This window comes from Podarcis melisellensis (genome assembly GCF_964234715.1).
Source record: "Podarcis melisellensis genome assembly, chromosome: 2".
Taxonomy (NCBI): domain Eukaryota; kingdom Metazoa; phylum Chordata; class Lepidosauria; order Squamata; family Lacertidae; genus Podarcis; species Podarcis melisellensis.
The window spans coordinates 46311684-46326216 of NC_138529.1; the positions used below are offsets into that span (position 1 = coordinate 46311684).

General features: G+C 39.7%; 1 protein-coding gene across 11 annotated transcripts in view; it reads left to right on the forward strand.

Moving 5' to 3' along the window:
* TENM2 (teneurin transmembrane protein 2) overlaps positions 1–14533 on the forward strand; it is a 704879-nt gene that overhangs the window by 62561 nt on the left and 627785 nt on the right. For all 11 annotated transcript variants that reach the window (XM_081899086.1, XM_081899100.1, XM_081899097.1 and 8 more), the window contains exon 2: positions 13492–13788. In XM_081899086.1, coding sequence (XP_081755212.1) covers positions 13563–13788 — 226 coding nt within the window. In that variant the 5' untranslated portion in view covers positions 13492–13562. The remainder of the gene's footprint in view (positions 1–13491; positions 13789–14533) is intronic.

Here is a 14533-nt window from a genome sequence, read left to right on the forward strand (position 1 = left end):
CTTCTCCTTTGCAACTGCAGGTGTGGCAGTGAATGTGGTAGGTTGATATCTTGTCTTCGTAATGAACTGAATCAAAGAATCATAGGCTTGTAGAGTCGGAGGGTACTCCAAGGGTTATCTAGTCCAACCCCCTGCAATGCAGAAATATAATATTCTCAACTAAGAAATCCCTGACAAATGGTTATCCAATCTCTGCTTAAAAAGCTCCAAGGAATGAGAGTTCATGATCACTCGTACTCAAGTAAGATTGTCTTTCATGAACACTGTCTTAACACTGAGACTGTAAGTGACTGTGGAGGCAAATTCTGTATCCACACGTCCTTCCACAGTGGGGACATAGATTTCCAGGTGGGAGTTGATCATGGTGAGGGTTTGCCAAATGTACCTTTCTCTTAGCACATTCCTCCCTTTCGTCTCAAGTTCGAGCATCTTCAAAGTCCATGATACCTTTGGAAAATGCTGTTCTTCAATTGGAGCCATCGCAGGCCAGTGTTTCCCAGTTGTTGGTGTTTATACTACTTTTTATGATTTGCCTTGAGAAAGTCTTTAAACGTCTTTTGTTGACCACCAGCATTATGCTTTTCATTTTTAAGTTCAGAATAGAGTAGTTGCTTTATTCAGGCATCCAAATAACATGACCAGTCCAACGAAGTTGATGTTGAAGAAACATTGCTTTGACACTGGAGAACTTTGCTTTGCCCAGTTCACTGGCATTAGTTCACCTGTCTTCCCAAGTGATATGTAAACATTTTCAGAAACAGCATTGATGGAGTTGGAGGTGGTGTTTATAAGTGGTCCAGGTTTCACAAGCATACAGTAAAGTTGGTAGAACAATAGCTTTGTAAACAAGCATTTTGGTTTCCCAAAATGTTTGGTTTCACAAAATGTTCCCAAATGAATGTTCTGGTCCTCAAACACTCTGACTTCAGTCGGGAAAAAGCTGCATTTACAGAGCTCAGGCAATGCTGGATTTCGGCATCAATGTCAATCCTTGTGGTGCAGCACTTTGATTTTTGGGATGTTGAGCTTTCTGTAAAGGTAAAGGTACCCCTGACTGTTAATTCCAGTTGTGGGCGACTCTGGGGTTGCGGCGCTCATCTCGCTTTATTGTCTGAGGGAGCCGGCATACAGCTCCCAGGTCATGTGGCCAGCATGACTAAGCCGCTTCTGGTGAACCAGAGCAGCACACAGAAACACTGTTTACCTTCCCGCCGGAGCAGTACCTATTTATCTACTTGCATTTTGACGTGCTTTTGAACTGCTAGGTGGGCAGGAGCAGGGACCAAACAACGGGAGCTCATCCCGTCGAAGCTTTCTGTAAGCTTCTGCAAAGATATTTACGATGGTTTGGAGGTCATCCTCTGAGTGTGTGCACATTACATTGTCATCAGTATATTGAAGCTTTATGATAGAAGTTAGGGTAGCCTGACTCTTTTCTTTTAGCCTATTCAAATTAAAGAGCTTTCCATCTGTTCAATATATGATTTCTACCCTGGTGGGGAGTTTCCCTTTGACAATGTGTAGGATAATGGCAATGAAAATAATAAACAGAGTTGGGGCGATAACACAACCCTGTTTAACACCTGATCCCACTGTGAATGGTTCACTTTGAGAGTCATTGTTATCTGCAGTTGTTGCTGTCATGTTATCATAGAGGAGCAGAAGGATGTTCAAAGATTTATCCGGGCAGCCGTTTTATTGTGTCAAAGGCCTCAAAAGATAAAGGTAAAGGGACCCCTGACCATTAGGTCCAGTCGTGACCGACTCTGGGGTTGCGGCGCTCATCTCGCTTTATTGGCCAAGAGAGCTGGTGTACAGCTTCCGGGTCATCTGGCCAGCATGACTAAGCCACTTCTGGCAAACCAGAGCAGCACACAGAAATGCTGTTTACCTTCCCGCTGGAGTGGTACCTATTTATCTACTTGTACTGTGTTGCTTTCGAACTGCTAGGTTGGCAGGAGCAGGGACCAAGCAATGGGAGCTCACCCCATAGCGGGGATTCGAACCGCCGGACCTTCTGATCAGCAATTCCTAGGCTCTGTGGTTTAACCCACAGCACCACCCGCACCCCATCAAAGGCCTTAGTCAGGTTAATAAATGCCATATACAGGGGTTGGTTTTGCTCTCTGTATTTTTCACTGCTGTTGAGCAGTGAAAATCATGTTCACTGTCCCCCTAGAAGGCCAAAAACCATTTTGGGATTCAGGAAGGGTAGCCTTGGATATAGTTAGGAGATGGTTTGCTAAGATCCTTGCAAGAATTTTGCCAACCACACCTAATAAAGAGATCCCTCAATAGTTTCTGCAATCCATTGTATCACCTTTTTTAAAAAAGAGATTGATAATTTTGGCATCCCTAAAGTCTGCTAGGATCTCTTCTCTCCCAGATTTTTTTTGATGAGCTTGTGAAGTTGTGTAAGTTCAATTCTGCCCACTTTGAAGACTCAGGTCCTCTGACTTTCCTGTTTTTCATTTGGTTAATAGCTGTATACAACTCTCCAGGATTTGCAGATACTGCCACCACCCTCTGAGGTCCATCCCAGTGTCGAGCAGCTCTTACCATCAGAAAGTTCTTCCTGATGTTTAGTCGGAATCTCATTTCTTGTAACTTGAAGCCATTGGTTCAGATCCTACCCTCTGGAGCCAGAGGAAACAAGCTTGCTCCATCTTCCATGTAACAGCCCTTCAGATATTTGAAGATGGCTATCTTAGCTCAGTCTCCTTTTATCCAGGCCAAATATCCCCACCTCTTTCAATCGTTCTTTATCAGGCTTGGTTTCCAGACCCTTTATCATCTTGATCACCATCTTGTTCACCCTTCTTGCACACGTTACAGCTTGTCAATATCCTTCTTAAACTGTGGCACCCAGAAGTGGACATAGTACTCCAGATGTGACCCCGGCAGAATAGAGTGGTATTGTTACCGTACTTCTATTGATCTTGCATCTGTTGATGCAGCCTAGAATACCATTAGCTTTTTTTGCTGCTGCATTGCAGTGTTGAGTCATGTTAAGCTTGTGTACGAGAGCCAATAAACCACTTTGAGTATTTGGGGTGGTCCCTCCCCCTCCATCAAGTGGTATATAAATTTAAATAAGTAAATAAAGTAAATGGAATGGAGTATCTTTGAAGACACCATGGTCTACTGGCTAGAACCATGAACTGAGCATTTTGTTGTAGGTCCTCCTTGTAACATTCTCTAGATGATTGATTAGAGTGCTTCTAAAAGAATATGGGGCACGGGTGGCGCTGTGGTCTTAACCACAGAGCCTAGGGCTTGCCGATCGGAAGGTCGGCAGTTCGAATCCCCACAACGGGGTGAGCTCCCATTGTTCAGTCCCAGTTCCTTCCCACCTAGCAGTTCGAAAGCACGTTAAGTGCAAGTAGATAAATAGGTACCGCTCCGGCGGGAAAGTAAATGGCGTTTCGGTGTGCTGCTCTGGTTCGCCAGAAGTGGCTTAGTCATGCTGGCCACATGACCCGGAAGCTGTCTGCGGACAAACACCGGCTCCCTCGGCCTATAGAGCAAGATGAGCACGCAACCCCAGAGTCGTCCGCAACTTGACCTAACAGTCAGGGGTACCTTTACCTTTAAAATAATATTGCTCTTCTAATTTTTGCATATTCAGATACCTTGATTGATTGATTGATTGATTGATTGTTGCCCTGACCTTTATCAACATATATTACACCATACCTCTGTTTAGGCCTTTCTTCCTGGTTTAGTGTTTATCCATGTGGGTTTTGTAGGGATATTGAGACATATATTGATTTTGCTGAATGTATCTGGGCCATGTTGAAGGATAGTTTCTATTTTAATAGACCTTCCCTTATACATAGAATTCCTTTTTTTAAAAAATGTAAAAATACTATGAGTAATATCCAATGTTAGTCATATTCAGAACAGACCAAATGAAATGATTTTGACAATTGACTTCAATATGTCTTCTCTGAATATGACTTAGTTAGGTATCACTGTATACATATTTTTGTTGATAAGTGAAATGGACAGTGTAAGTTTTTAATACTAGAGCAACATTTATTTTGTAGTTATCTTGTTTATTCAAATTCAATGGCATTTTTTTATCAGAGCAGTTTAAAGTAAAATATTTAAAATATACATAAACACTGTATATATAGTTACCCTCATAAAGCTGGACCCTTGACTATTCATATATTCACCAGCAATTAAAGTATTCATTGAAACTAGAGTGAGAAACAATTACTAAGGAGAAATTCTTAAGCATGGAACCATAGGTTAATTAACATTTTTAATGCAATTAAAAGGTCAGAATATTATATTAAATATTTGAATGCAATTTCAATGAATTAATTTAAGAGATCATCTATAGAGCTAAGATAAATGTTCTTTACCAACACATACAGCATCTTAACAAAAAAATTGGCTAACTATACTTGACTGGTGAAATATGCTGTAAGATAACATAGAATATATTAAACATAAAGGGGAACAAGAACAGATTATTATAGATGGAAATTGGCAAGAAATGAAAGAATTGTTCAGTAAGGCAAACATTCCATCTTGATGAGAATTTTCATAGAAATACAATGAAAGCATATTGCCTCTGAACTACAAAATCATGCATCTCATTACTACTCTCCGCCCCCGCCCCCTGCAAAATTGTGGTAACTGTGAGTCGAGGACCCGCCACCCGCTTAGAGATAAAATAAGACACGAGGACACATGCATTTTAGATCAGTGGGTTAAATAAGGCCACAACTTTATTGGTTACAGCATGTGAGTGGTATTGGCTTAGGCATTGGATCAAACAAACTATACTTGACTCAACCCCGTCCAGCAGGAAGTCATTTTTGAGGGTTAACAGCTAGTGGGAGGAGCTTGTTGATGCAAGTTCCCCTGAAGTCATCGGGGGTTGTGCCACCAGCAGGGCATCAGACAGGATCCACGACCGCCAGATCCCTTTAATGGAATACCCAAAAGGAGGGGGAGTTGATGGCCACAAGCTGCCCTCCAACACACCACACATATTCCAGTGCCTAACCGCCACCCGAGGAGAGGTCTTGCTCTAAACCATTTCCAAACCATTTTTGTGTTCAGAGCTGCTTTTGGGAGTGATTTGGTTGCCCTGATTGATGACCTTCATTTGGAGATAGACAAGTGGGAGTTTGACCCTGCTGCTTCTGTACATTCTATCATCTGCTTTGGATACCATCAACATAGTATCCTCCTAGGAGATAGATATTTGGAGACACTTCTTCAGTGATTAAACTACTGTACTGCTTCCAGGAACAGGGAGAAAAAAACATTGGATAAGTGTTTCTTGGTCCTCTGGATCTTGAGCTCTGAGGGCCACAGGGCACTATATTGTTTCCTATGCTATTTGATATCTGTATAACCCCATTTGGAGCTGTCATTAGGAGATTTGGAGTGAGGTGTAATCATATGCTGATACTAAGCTTTTATTTTTCTGTAACTTCACAATCATGAGTGGCTATGTGTCTGGATGCAGTAGTGGGCTGATGAACTGAATCTGAAGATGGAGGGTGAGTGGTTCCTGAGTTCCCAACATCAAGCCTAGGCCTAAGCATGCATTGATCTCTGGATTGGAGCACTAGGCTTTAAGTAGTATTTTATGCATAGGTATCTTTATTGGGATGGTAGGCTGTAAATAAGGTAGGCTGTAAATAAGGCAATGTATTTCTGCATTCTGTGGGTGGACTAGGGGGGTTCAGTAATAGGATTTTTTTTTTACTGAATTCATAATAGTTTCAATTTTACCATTTACTAATTTGAAAAAATGATTGTATTAAATGTAATATACTGATGATTAGCTGAAGTTCATAAAAGAATTTGGTAGCAGGATATAAAATAGTAAATAAAGCTATGGAATTTTCCCCTTTTGGAATTCAATTCCTTATTCATTAAAGGTTTCAGTTGTCCATTTCTTTGTGTGTGTTTTTACCTTTTGCTTTTTTAGAGTTTTTACTGCCCGCTTTGAAATGTTAGGACAAAGGTTCACAGTAGGAAGTTGTGTTATTTCTGACAAAGTTTTGTGTGCATAAAGCACTGGGAATTCATGGTAACTAAGTTAATGGTTTATGTACACTAAAGGAAACTTTTATGCTCAAAGGTAGGCGGAACAAAGCTCCATTTACTTGTATAAGAAAAAACTTCAGTCTTTCGTCTACTGAAATCTAGGGCTTTTAAACTAATCTTTGAAATTATTTTTGGAGAAAGTTCTGGAAATGTGTAAATTATCTCCAACAATTCCCCTTTCCCAAATTATATGCTCCATGGTGTATCACAGAGAAAATAAACAGAAAAGGTATTGTGATAAATGAATCAATTAAAAGACTACAAGAAGACTCCAGTTGACACTTTTGCTGTCAAGTTTCAATCAACATATGCAATTCACACAACTAATTTAGCTCCCCTGGTCTAAGATTCCCCAGCCTAAAAAAACTTCCATCATGTGTCCATTTCAATAGCAGAGAATTCATACTGCTGGAGAGATACCCCTCCCAATTTCTTTCTTTCCCTATTTTTTTCAGATGTTTGGAGGAAAAGCTTTGAGCTTCTGCTGCCAAGATAGGGGAACTTGCTTACAGTATATGATTTAGCAAGTAAAAGGAAAACAAAGAGAATTGGCCAAACATAATGCATATACATGGTTTGTACTTGCATCTTTGTTTAAAATATAGATAGGGCAATCCTGATCAAGACCAAGTCAGTGTGTATGTATGTTAAAACTCTTTCCCCTCATACATATAAATCACAAAAATTGCTCCCTGTATCTGGGAGTTGCCCTGAAAGGAAAGCTATCAGTGCCAAGAGCAGCTTTTCTCATGGGGGTGGTTGTTAAGACCACCGCAAGACGGAAAGGATTTCTATCACTCTCCACCCCCACTGTGGTCCTAATTCAGATCACCCATTTAAAAAATAGACAGAAGGGCAAACAACACCTTGAATATAAAATGTAGTTTGACTCAAAGACTAGGGCTGGACTTGTCTGTCTTTGCTACAGCCTCAGAACAATTAAAGCTTCCATTATACGCACACAAACATTAGAATTAGTGTCATTGAACCCAATGGATACAAATGTGTTGGATCTGGCTCCAAATTGTATGTATGGAGATGCCGTCTGGGAAGCTGTCCAGCTCAGTTCTATTATTATTATTTTTGAGCTGTCACAGGACACAGGAATGCTGCCAAAAGAAACGTCCCCATATTGAGATCCCCCCTCTCCCTCATAATGTGTACTAGCAGCCATCATATGGCATGACATCATAGTGTCATAAGATTTTTTACTCATACCAGCATCAGTCAATAATGTAAGTGTGGGTGGAGAAATTCACAATGTGATGCCATCATGTCATGTATACATATTTTGGGGAGAAAGAAAGAGAGTTCCACACAAATATGTTGTTTTTGAAGCATATTATCAAAGTTGTTCTCAACATGAATATCTGAAAGTAACTGGAGTTACTTTGGATGTAATGTAGTATGAAAATTAAATATGTGCATACAATCTATTTTGTGCACAGCACAGCCAGACCTTTGCTGCTGCTGCTGCTGTTGCTGCTGCTGCTGTTGTTGCTTTAATTTTTGGTGCAGCAGTTCCTACTCCTTAAAGGACAATCTGATTTTTAAAGCTAAGAAGCAGGTCTCCCCAACACCCAGTGGGACATTCTATACCAGGGATGGTATCCTCTATATGTTGCTGAACTACATTTCTCTCAATCCAAGACAGCATAGGATGATGCGCACTGTAGTCCAATATCTGCTCTATAGCATAACTAGAAATGAGCATGCTGCTGCATACACGAATCTGCCATGTGTACCCTTTCGCATACGCAAGTGTCCAGCGACCCACATCCAGTGGAGCTGTGGGCACGCTAATGCAGTAGCAGAGTACCAGCAAGAAGCGAGGCTGTGGAGGCATTTGGCATCGCGAAAGCTGCTTTATTTACAGCAAATCAAAACAACAAACATAGCTAGTGTGAGCAACAGCTTCACACATGTCCTCTCTGTCCGAAAGCAGAGAACAAAGAAAAAATACAAAAGCACACAGAACGGAAGTACAGTGTCTGAGTTCCGTTCCCACACTCCTATCACAATGGAATGTAAACAGTGAATCAAGAGTTCCAACAGCAATGAGAGAATGAAATTACTAACAGTTTGTATCTCCTGAATTGGCCTTTCCCCTTTTCCTTTCTCATTAATGCTGCCGCCTTCTGATCTCACTGTCCTTCTCCCTTCTCTCCTATCCTTTATAGCTGAAATGTCATTTTCTTTATGTCCATCAGATATGGCAATAGCAGAAATGGTGTTGCCTTTTTATCCAAGATTGTCATGGCTTGCTTAATGGTGGCAGCATCTTTGAGCGGCATCTTCCATTGTGGAAATTGCAGCAGCGCCCATATGAAATTATATGTTCATCTAAATAATCCTCCACACAATTGTCAATCACTCGTGATCCTGATGGCAGCTCTACCTGCTAACAGGGTGATTTAACAATGCTACCATTATGTGTGAAACAAAATATTAAAAACATTGGTATATACTGTAGAGCGAATGTCCTGTGCTGTGCTGTCTTCACTCAAAGCAGTATAACATACTGGGGAATATATGCGCTTCCAACAGCTACGTACTGGATGTCAGAGGATGAGAGTCAGAGAACTTGAGTCAAAAAATGTAGATTAGATCTATGTACCTGCAACTGAAAAGATTGTGTGGGGGGGTTTGGTTTGTTTGTTTTTATATAAAAAAAGTCATTTATACATATCTGATTTTTAGAAGTCAATTTAGACAATCAATTTAGACAGTCATGGTCAAAAATTGTTTCTAAATTTGTTGCTTAATCGAAAGTATTCTCTAGTGATATGAATCCATTATACAAAATTGTTAAAGCATGCTTAACAATATTGTGTTAATTATGCAATGATAAATTATTTTATCTACCTTAACAACACTGTAGCAGTAGATAATTGTTCTTTTTATGCAAGAGGAAAGTATTTATAATTTAACAAAGACTAAGAACTTTGATCATAATGACTGATTTCTTTTTTTACATAACCACTAAAAAAATTGTAATAAATGTGATTCTAGTGGACAGGACATATTTTCTGTGTAGCATGATAAAAATCAAAAAGCCAGAGGAACCTTGTAGCTAACAAATGCACAGAGAAAAGCAACTACCATTCAGAACTCATGTTAAACCTGCAGTTTAACTACTGATTCCAAGTCACCTGAAGTAATTTATACTACTCTTTCGCCATTTGTTTTATTTCATTTATGCTGTAATTCATTCTCAGTCTTAACTAGCTATTCTATGTATCCATTTTTGCTTTGTAACTCATTTCAAACTACTTGACATGGACATGAATGTGAAACAGGAATACTTTTATTGTCTCTGTGTATTCACTAGTATAGGCTGTGCTGTACAGTGGTACCTCGGGTTACATACGCTTCAGGTTACATACGCTTCAGGTTACAGACTCTGCTAACCCAGAAATAGTACCTTGGGTTAAGAACTTTGCTTCAGGATGAGAACAGAAATCGTGCTCCAGCGGCACAGTGGCAGCAGGAGGCCCCATTAGCTAAAGTAGTGCTTCAGGTTAAGAACAGTTTCACGTTAAGAACGGACCTCCGGAACGAATTAAGTACTTAACCTGAGGTACCACTGTAGTGCCTAAATGGAAAGGAGAGAAGGCAGAATGAGGAGGGAAAAGAGAAAGATGGAGGAAGTTTACTGAGCGGAACATAGGAAGGGAGAAGCAGTCTTTATTGGTTGAGTAAATTCAAATAGAGAGATTCATGTCCCCAGTAAGGTTTTTACTGGATAATAACATGTGGAGATTGGTGTCCAGGTGGAAGAGCCAAGAGAAAGTCAAGCTGTTTTGGAGTAAGTGGCCATATCCAGGAATACTCTTGAAGACTGCCAAAATGCCAGAAAAGGTGAATCATGCATTCCCAGGCTGCACTGAGGGTGAAATGCAGAGCAAGTGCCTGGTCAGGAACTCTGCTTTCAGACACAGAACTTGGACTCTCGGCTCAAATATTCCTGAGGACTTGATTCTAAAGGTTAGCACATGGTTTAAACATAAATTAGGATACAGGCTGCAAAATTAGTAGCTCAGAAGCAGGGCTCTAAGATACATGGCTAGGCACAATCTAAGGCATTGTCGCAATCTTACACCCTTTTCAAGGGTGTGGTAGGCACAGTCATTCTCTTAGTTCTCTTCCCAAGCAAGGGGAGTGGGCAAGCAAGCGAACACCCCAAGTAGGCTGTGTTGGCTTGTACAGCTGCATTTGATGATGCACCCTTGGAGATGGGGCCTAAGTTTGCCTGGCCAACTTACTATCTGACTCAGGGTCTTGCATTTTCCCAGTTGCCAGGGCAGCCTTCATCTCCAGTGGCAGGGTGACAGCTGGTTTGTTCAACTCTGCAGCATGTGGAGAATGTGGTCTCCTAGGGGACAACCCAGACCCTCTCCACCAACAGATTCAGTAATCTCCTTCCATTCCTCCTCTCTCTTTCTGACAGAATGTCAACCAAGAGTTTTTTTCGACACAAAAGTGGGTGGACATGTCAAGGCTACTTTCTAAAAATATTATAGAAGATGCTGGATGAGTTTAATGTTCTATTGTTATGTTGCTCACCAAAGAAGTGTGGTGGCAAAACTTTAAATCATCTATGCAACAAAAAACCTTGGGTTGGACTAGTTGATACCTATGAATATGATGTCATATAGTATTTATCAGTTCCATCTACAAGTGATCCAAGGCCTTTAGCTGATTAACATTCTATGATGTATTAAGTGTGTTTGTTTTTTCATTTTTATATATTTAAGTTGTGAACTGCCTTGTGATCTTTAGATGAAGGGGGGTACACAAATTTAATTAATCATCATCATCATCTGAGGGTGGTGACCTAGGTACTCCCCATGCCCTCTAAGCAAAAAACTTCCCCCATACATATACATTTCTGTGATATTTAGACTTCCAAGCCTGAAGCAAAACTTCCAATATTGGAAACACATACTGAATACTAAAAGTATGCTGCCCGTGTGCTTAAAGTTATGCACATGTATATAAATTTGCCTAATATATGCAGGCTGATGGTTTTTACAATTGTAACACTGCAGGCTTTTAAGTAAGTATCTTATATTGGTTTTGGGTGTGTTTTTTTCCAGAAAACGATAGGTATTTGGTTTTCTATTGTTCTGCTTTTTTACCTTGTCTCATGGATTCTCACATTTTTAAAAAATAAGCTTGTTATGATTTTAAGAATTCACAGATTGTAATATACAAGTGGGTGTCTTCAAACATCTGGTTCTCCTGGTTACCTAAAATTGCTTCTTTTCAGAGTGATACTCTGAAGGGGGGGAAAGAACATCAAATGCTTCATGGTTCATGTATCCTGCTCTTAATCCTGGCAATCAGAGGAATACTGGTTTCAGGGTCTTGGCCACACTTTTTCTATAGCTAAGCTAGAAGCCATCTGTTGGCTTATCTTCTGTATATTAGTTATGTAAATCCATGGATGTTGCTGCTGCCATGAATGCTGCAAAACACATTTCTACCTGGTCTAGGGGTCGGGGCCCAGACTCACCCTGAACAGCTAAAAGAGGCTCCTGGGAGGCCAATGAGACATTGCTGGAACAACTCTTGGTTTGTGACAACTGGCTAAAATATTTTAAAATGTTTCTAATTTTGGTTCCTCTGAGTTGGTGTTGGTCAAATATTTAGTTGGAGTTGGTAGTTATTTTAATTTGGGTATAACTGTAAACGGTTTAGTGTTGTTGTTGTTATTGTTGTTGTTGTTGATTTCTATTGATTTCTTGGTTTGTTTGTTGCTTGTATAGGATATTTTGTTTTTTTAATGTTTGATTTGTTGTGGTTTTATATATGCTGTAAGCCACCCAGAGTGGCTGGGGAAACCCAGCCATATGGGCAGAATATAAATTTTAAAACAAGTTATGTCTGTCAGGCCCATAAAGATTCAGAGGTTGCATGAGTATTAATACAAGAGATTTGGGATGATGTAGTACAGAGATTGCCAACCCAGTGCCCATGGGCACACATTTCATGGCTCTCCTTTTTATTTATTTCCAATGGCAGGCACTTCCTTCACCCATGGAGGAGCTTTCTGAATGTCTGTGCTCAAGTATGTTCTTGCTATGTGTGTATTATTGAGAGATATCCACTTGGGCAGAGAGAAAGAGAGTGAGATATCTCTTGATGTGTGAGAGGGCGGAGGAAGCATACATGTACATGTGATCTGTAAGAAAGGGATGGGTGTATGTGCTGTGTGTACAGTCTGTGTGAGAGACTGAGGGATGCATATGCTAAGTATGTGACTGTGTGTGAGAGAAGCGTGTGTGTCTGTGGTCTATATGTGTGCATGTGCTCTGTGTGTGTGTATGTGTGTGAGAGAGAAAGGGAGAGAAAATGTGGTGTGGCCACATTGTATATTTTTCCTGGTACATGGAAACATTCCCTGTTTACCAACAGCATCATTGTGTGCATGATCTGCACAATCAGGACAAATAGGTGACTTCCCACAACAAGCATGTGATTAGAGGGAGTAGGGAGCAGCAAAGATGGCCCTCTGCTTTCGTGTGATGCCATGCCATCCACAGCAGCTATGATAAATTATGCCTGTCCCTCCATGGTACACATTTTGTGTTATGGCCTGCTCCCATGAGAGCCATTTTGTAACTGACACCTACAGCACTTTCTAACAATTTGTAATGTGCCTGCTGGTCGAAAAGGTTATTAACCCCTGATGTAGTAAGAGAGTTAAAAAATGCTTAGGCTGTGATCATTAGACTAAGGGAGCAATCCTAAACTGCTGAACACCGGTGGAGCTTTATGGTGGGTGAGAAAGCCAGTTGAAGAAAAAAAAGTATGATGAAAAAGGGAAATTATGAAGGAATACTAAGGAAGCGTTTGTGGTTTTTCTGAAACTTGCTTGTATAGCATGTGAATCTTAATGGTTCGTTCTTTAAAATTCACTGTGTGCTTCATTCTAATCTGCACACTTCATATGATGCTCTACATTTCAGACCCTCCTGCAGCTATAAAAGGAAGTAATTAAAGCTGTTTCCAATCTGTTTTTCTGTGTGTTGTTGCAGAGCAGGAGCTAATATCAGAGTGTCAAAAGGACTGTCATGTTGTTATCAGTGTGCATGCATAAATGAAAAGATTACAGCAGTTTGTTTTATCATCAATTTTTAAACTCTTCAATAAAAACATAGTTTTAATAAAATATAACTCATGCAGTTAAATCAAATTTCTTTCATTTGTTTCCATTAGGATCAATTACCCATATAGGTTTTTTAAAGCAATTAAAATTCTTTGTTGGCTGTTGTGTCTTTTTCACTTTAGTTTTCTAAGAAAGTGAGAAAATGTGACTTTACACATACACACAGATGTGCGCACACACAAACAAATGTATATTTAAGTCATCACTTCATACTTAAGCATTATTTTTATTTCTTGTAGGTGGAAAAGTAACCAGTCTCTGCCTTAAAGTTTTACATCAGTGGGAAAAAGTTTCCTTTTCTCCCAGAATTATGGATATAAAAGATCGAAGGCACCGCTCTTTGACAAGAGGCAGGTGTGGAAAGGAATGTCGCTACACAAGTTCATCACTGGACAGTGAGGACTGTAGAGTGCCTACTCAGAAGTCCTATAGTTCAAGTGAGACACTGAAGGCTTATGATCATGACACCAGAATGCACTATGGAAATCGAGTTACTGACCTAGTTCACAGAGAGTCTGATGAGTTTCCAAGACAAGGTATGTTCTAAGACACTTTTTTTTTTTACTTCAATGATACCATTACAGCACTATATTTAAGTGTCCATGCAGTTACTCTGCATTTGTATTGGAAGATGTGTTCAGCTGTGATTTGACATGCAAGTGCAAAATTCAGTTTTCATTGTGAAGTGAAGTGGTGAATATGTTAGCTTTGTCATATTCAGGAAGCCTTTCTAGATTCCTTCTTTTAACATAGAGGTATTAATAATTATTAGTATTAACCAGCTGTCATGTTGTCATATTTCCGGAGAGGCCCACATATTATACCCTTGTGTTATGTCACTAAGGTTCATTACAGGTATAACAGAGACATTTTCACTACTTATTTTTTTGTGGGACTAGCATTACTGATAAGATGAGTAAAACATTGTGATTAACATTTGGTAATCATTATCTATGAGGTACTTTGTAATTTATCCCGTATTTCTTACTGAAGTGAATTGAAATGTGGAGAATGTACACTTTTCCCTGACATAATTTTGTCACTGCATAAGCCTTACATTTAATTTAATTTAAAAATGGAGGGAGAAGACGCATCTAATTATTTTCAAGTTCATTAGTAGTTTGTTAGTGCCTCACACAGAATCAAAAGCCCATGTTACATTTTAGATTGACATAAATTCTTCACATGAATGTGTAAACTTCCTTTGATAACTTTTTTCCATTATAACAAAAACAATTGAGAGAAGTATCTTTACATGTTGTTTTTACTTTGCGTACATTT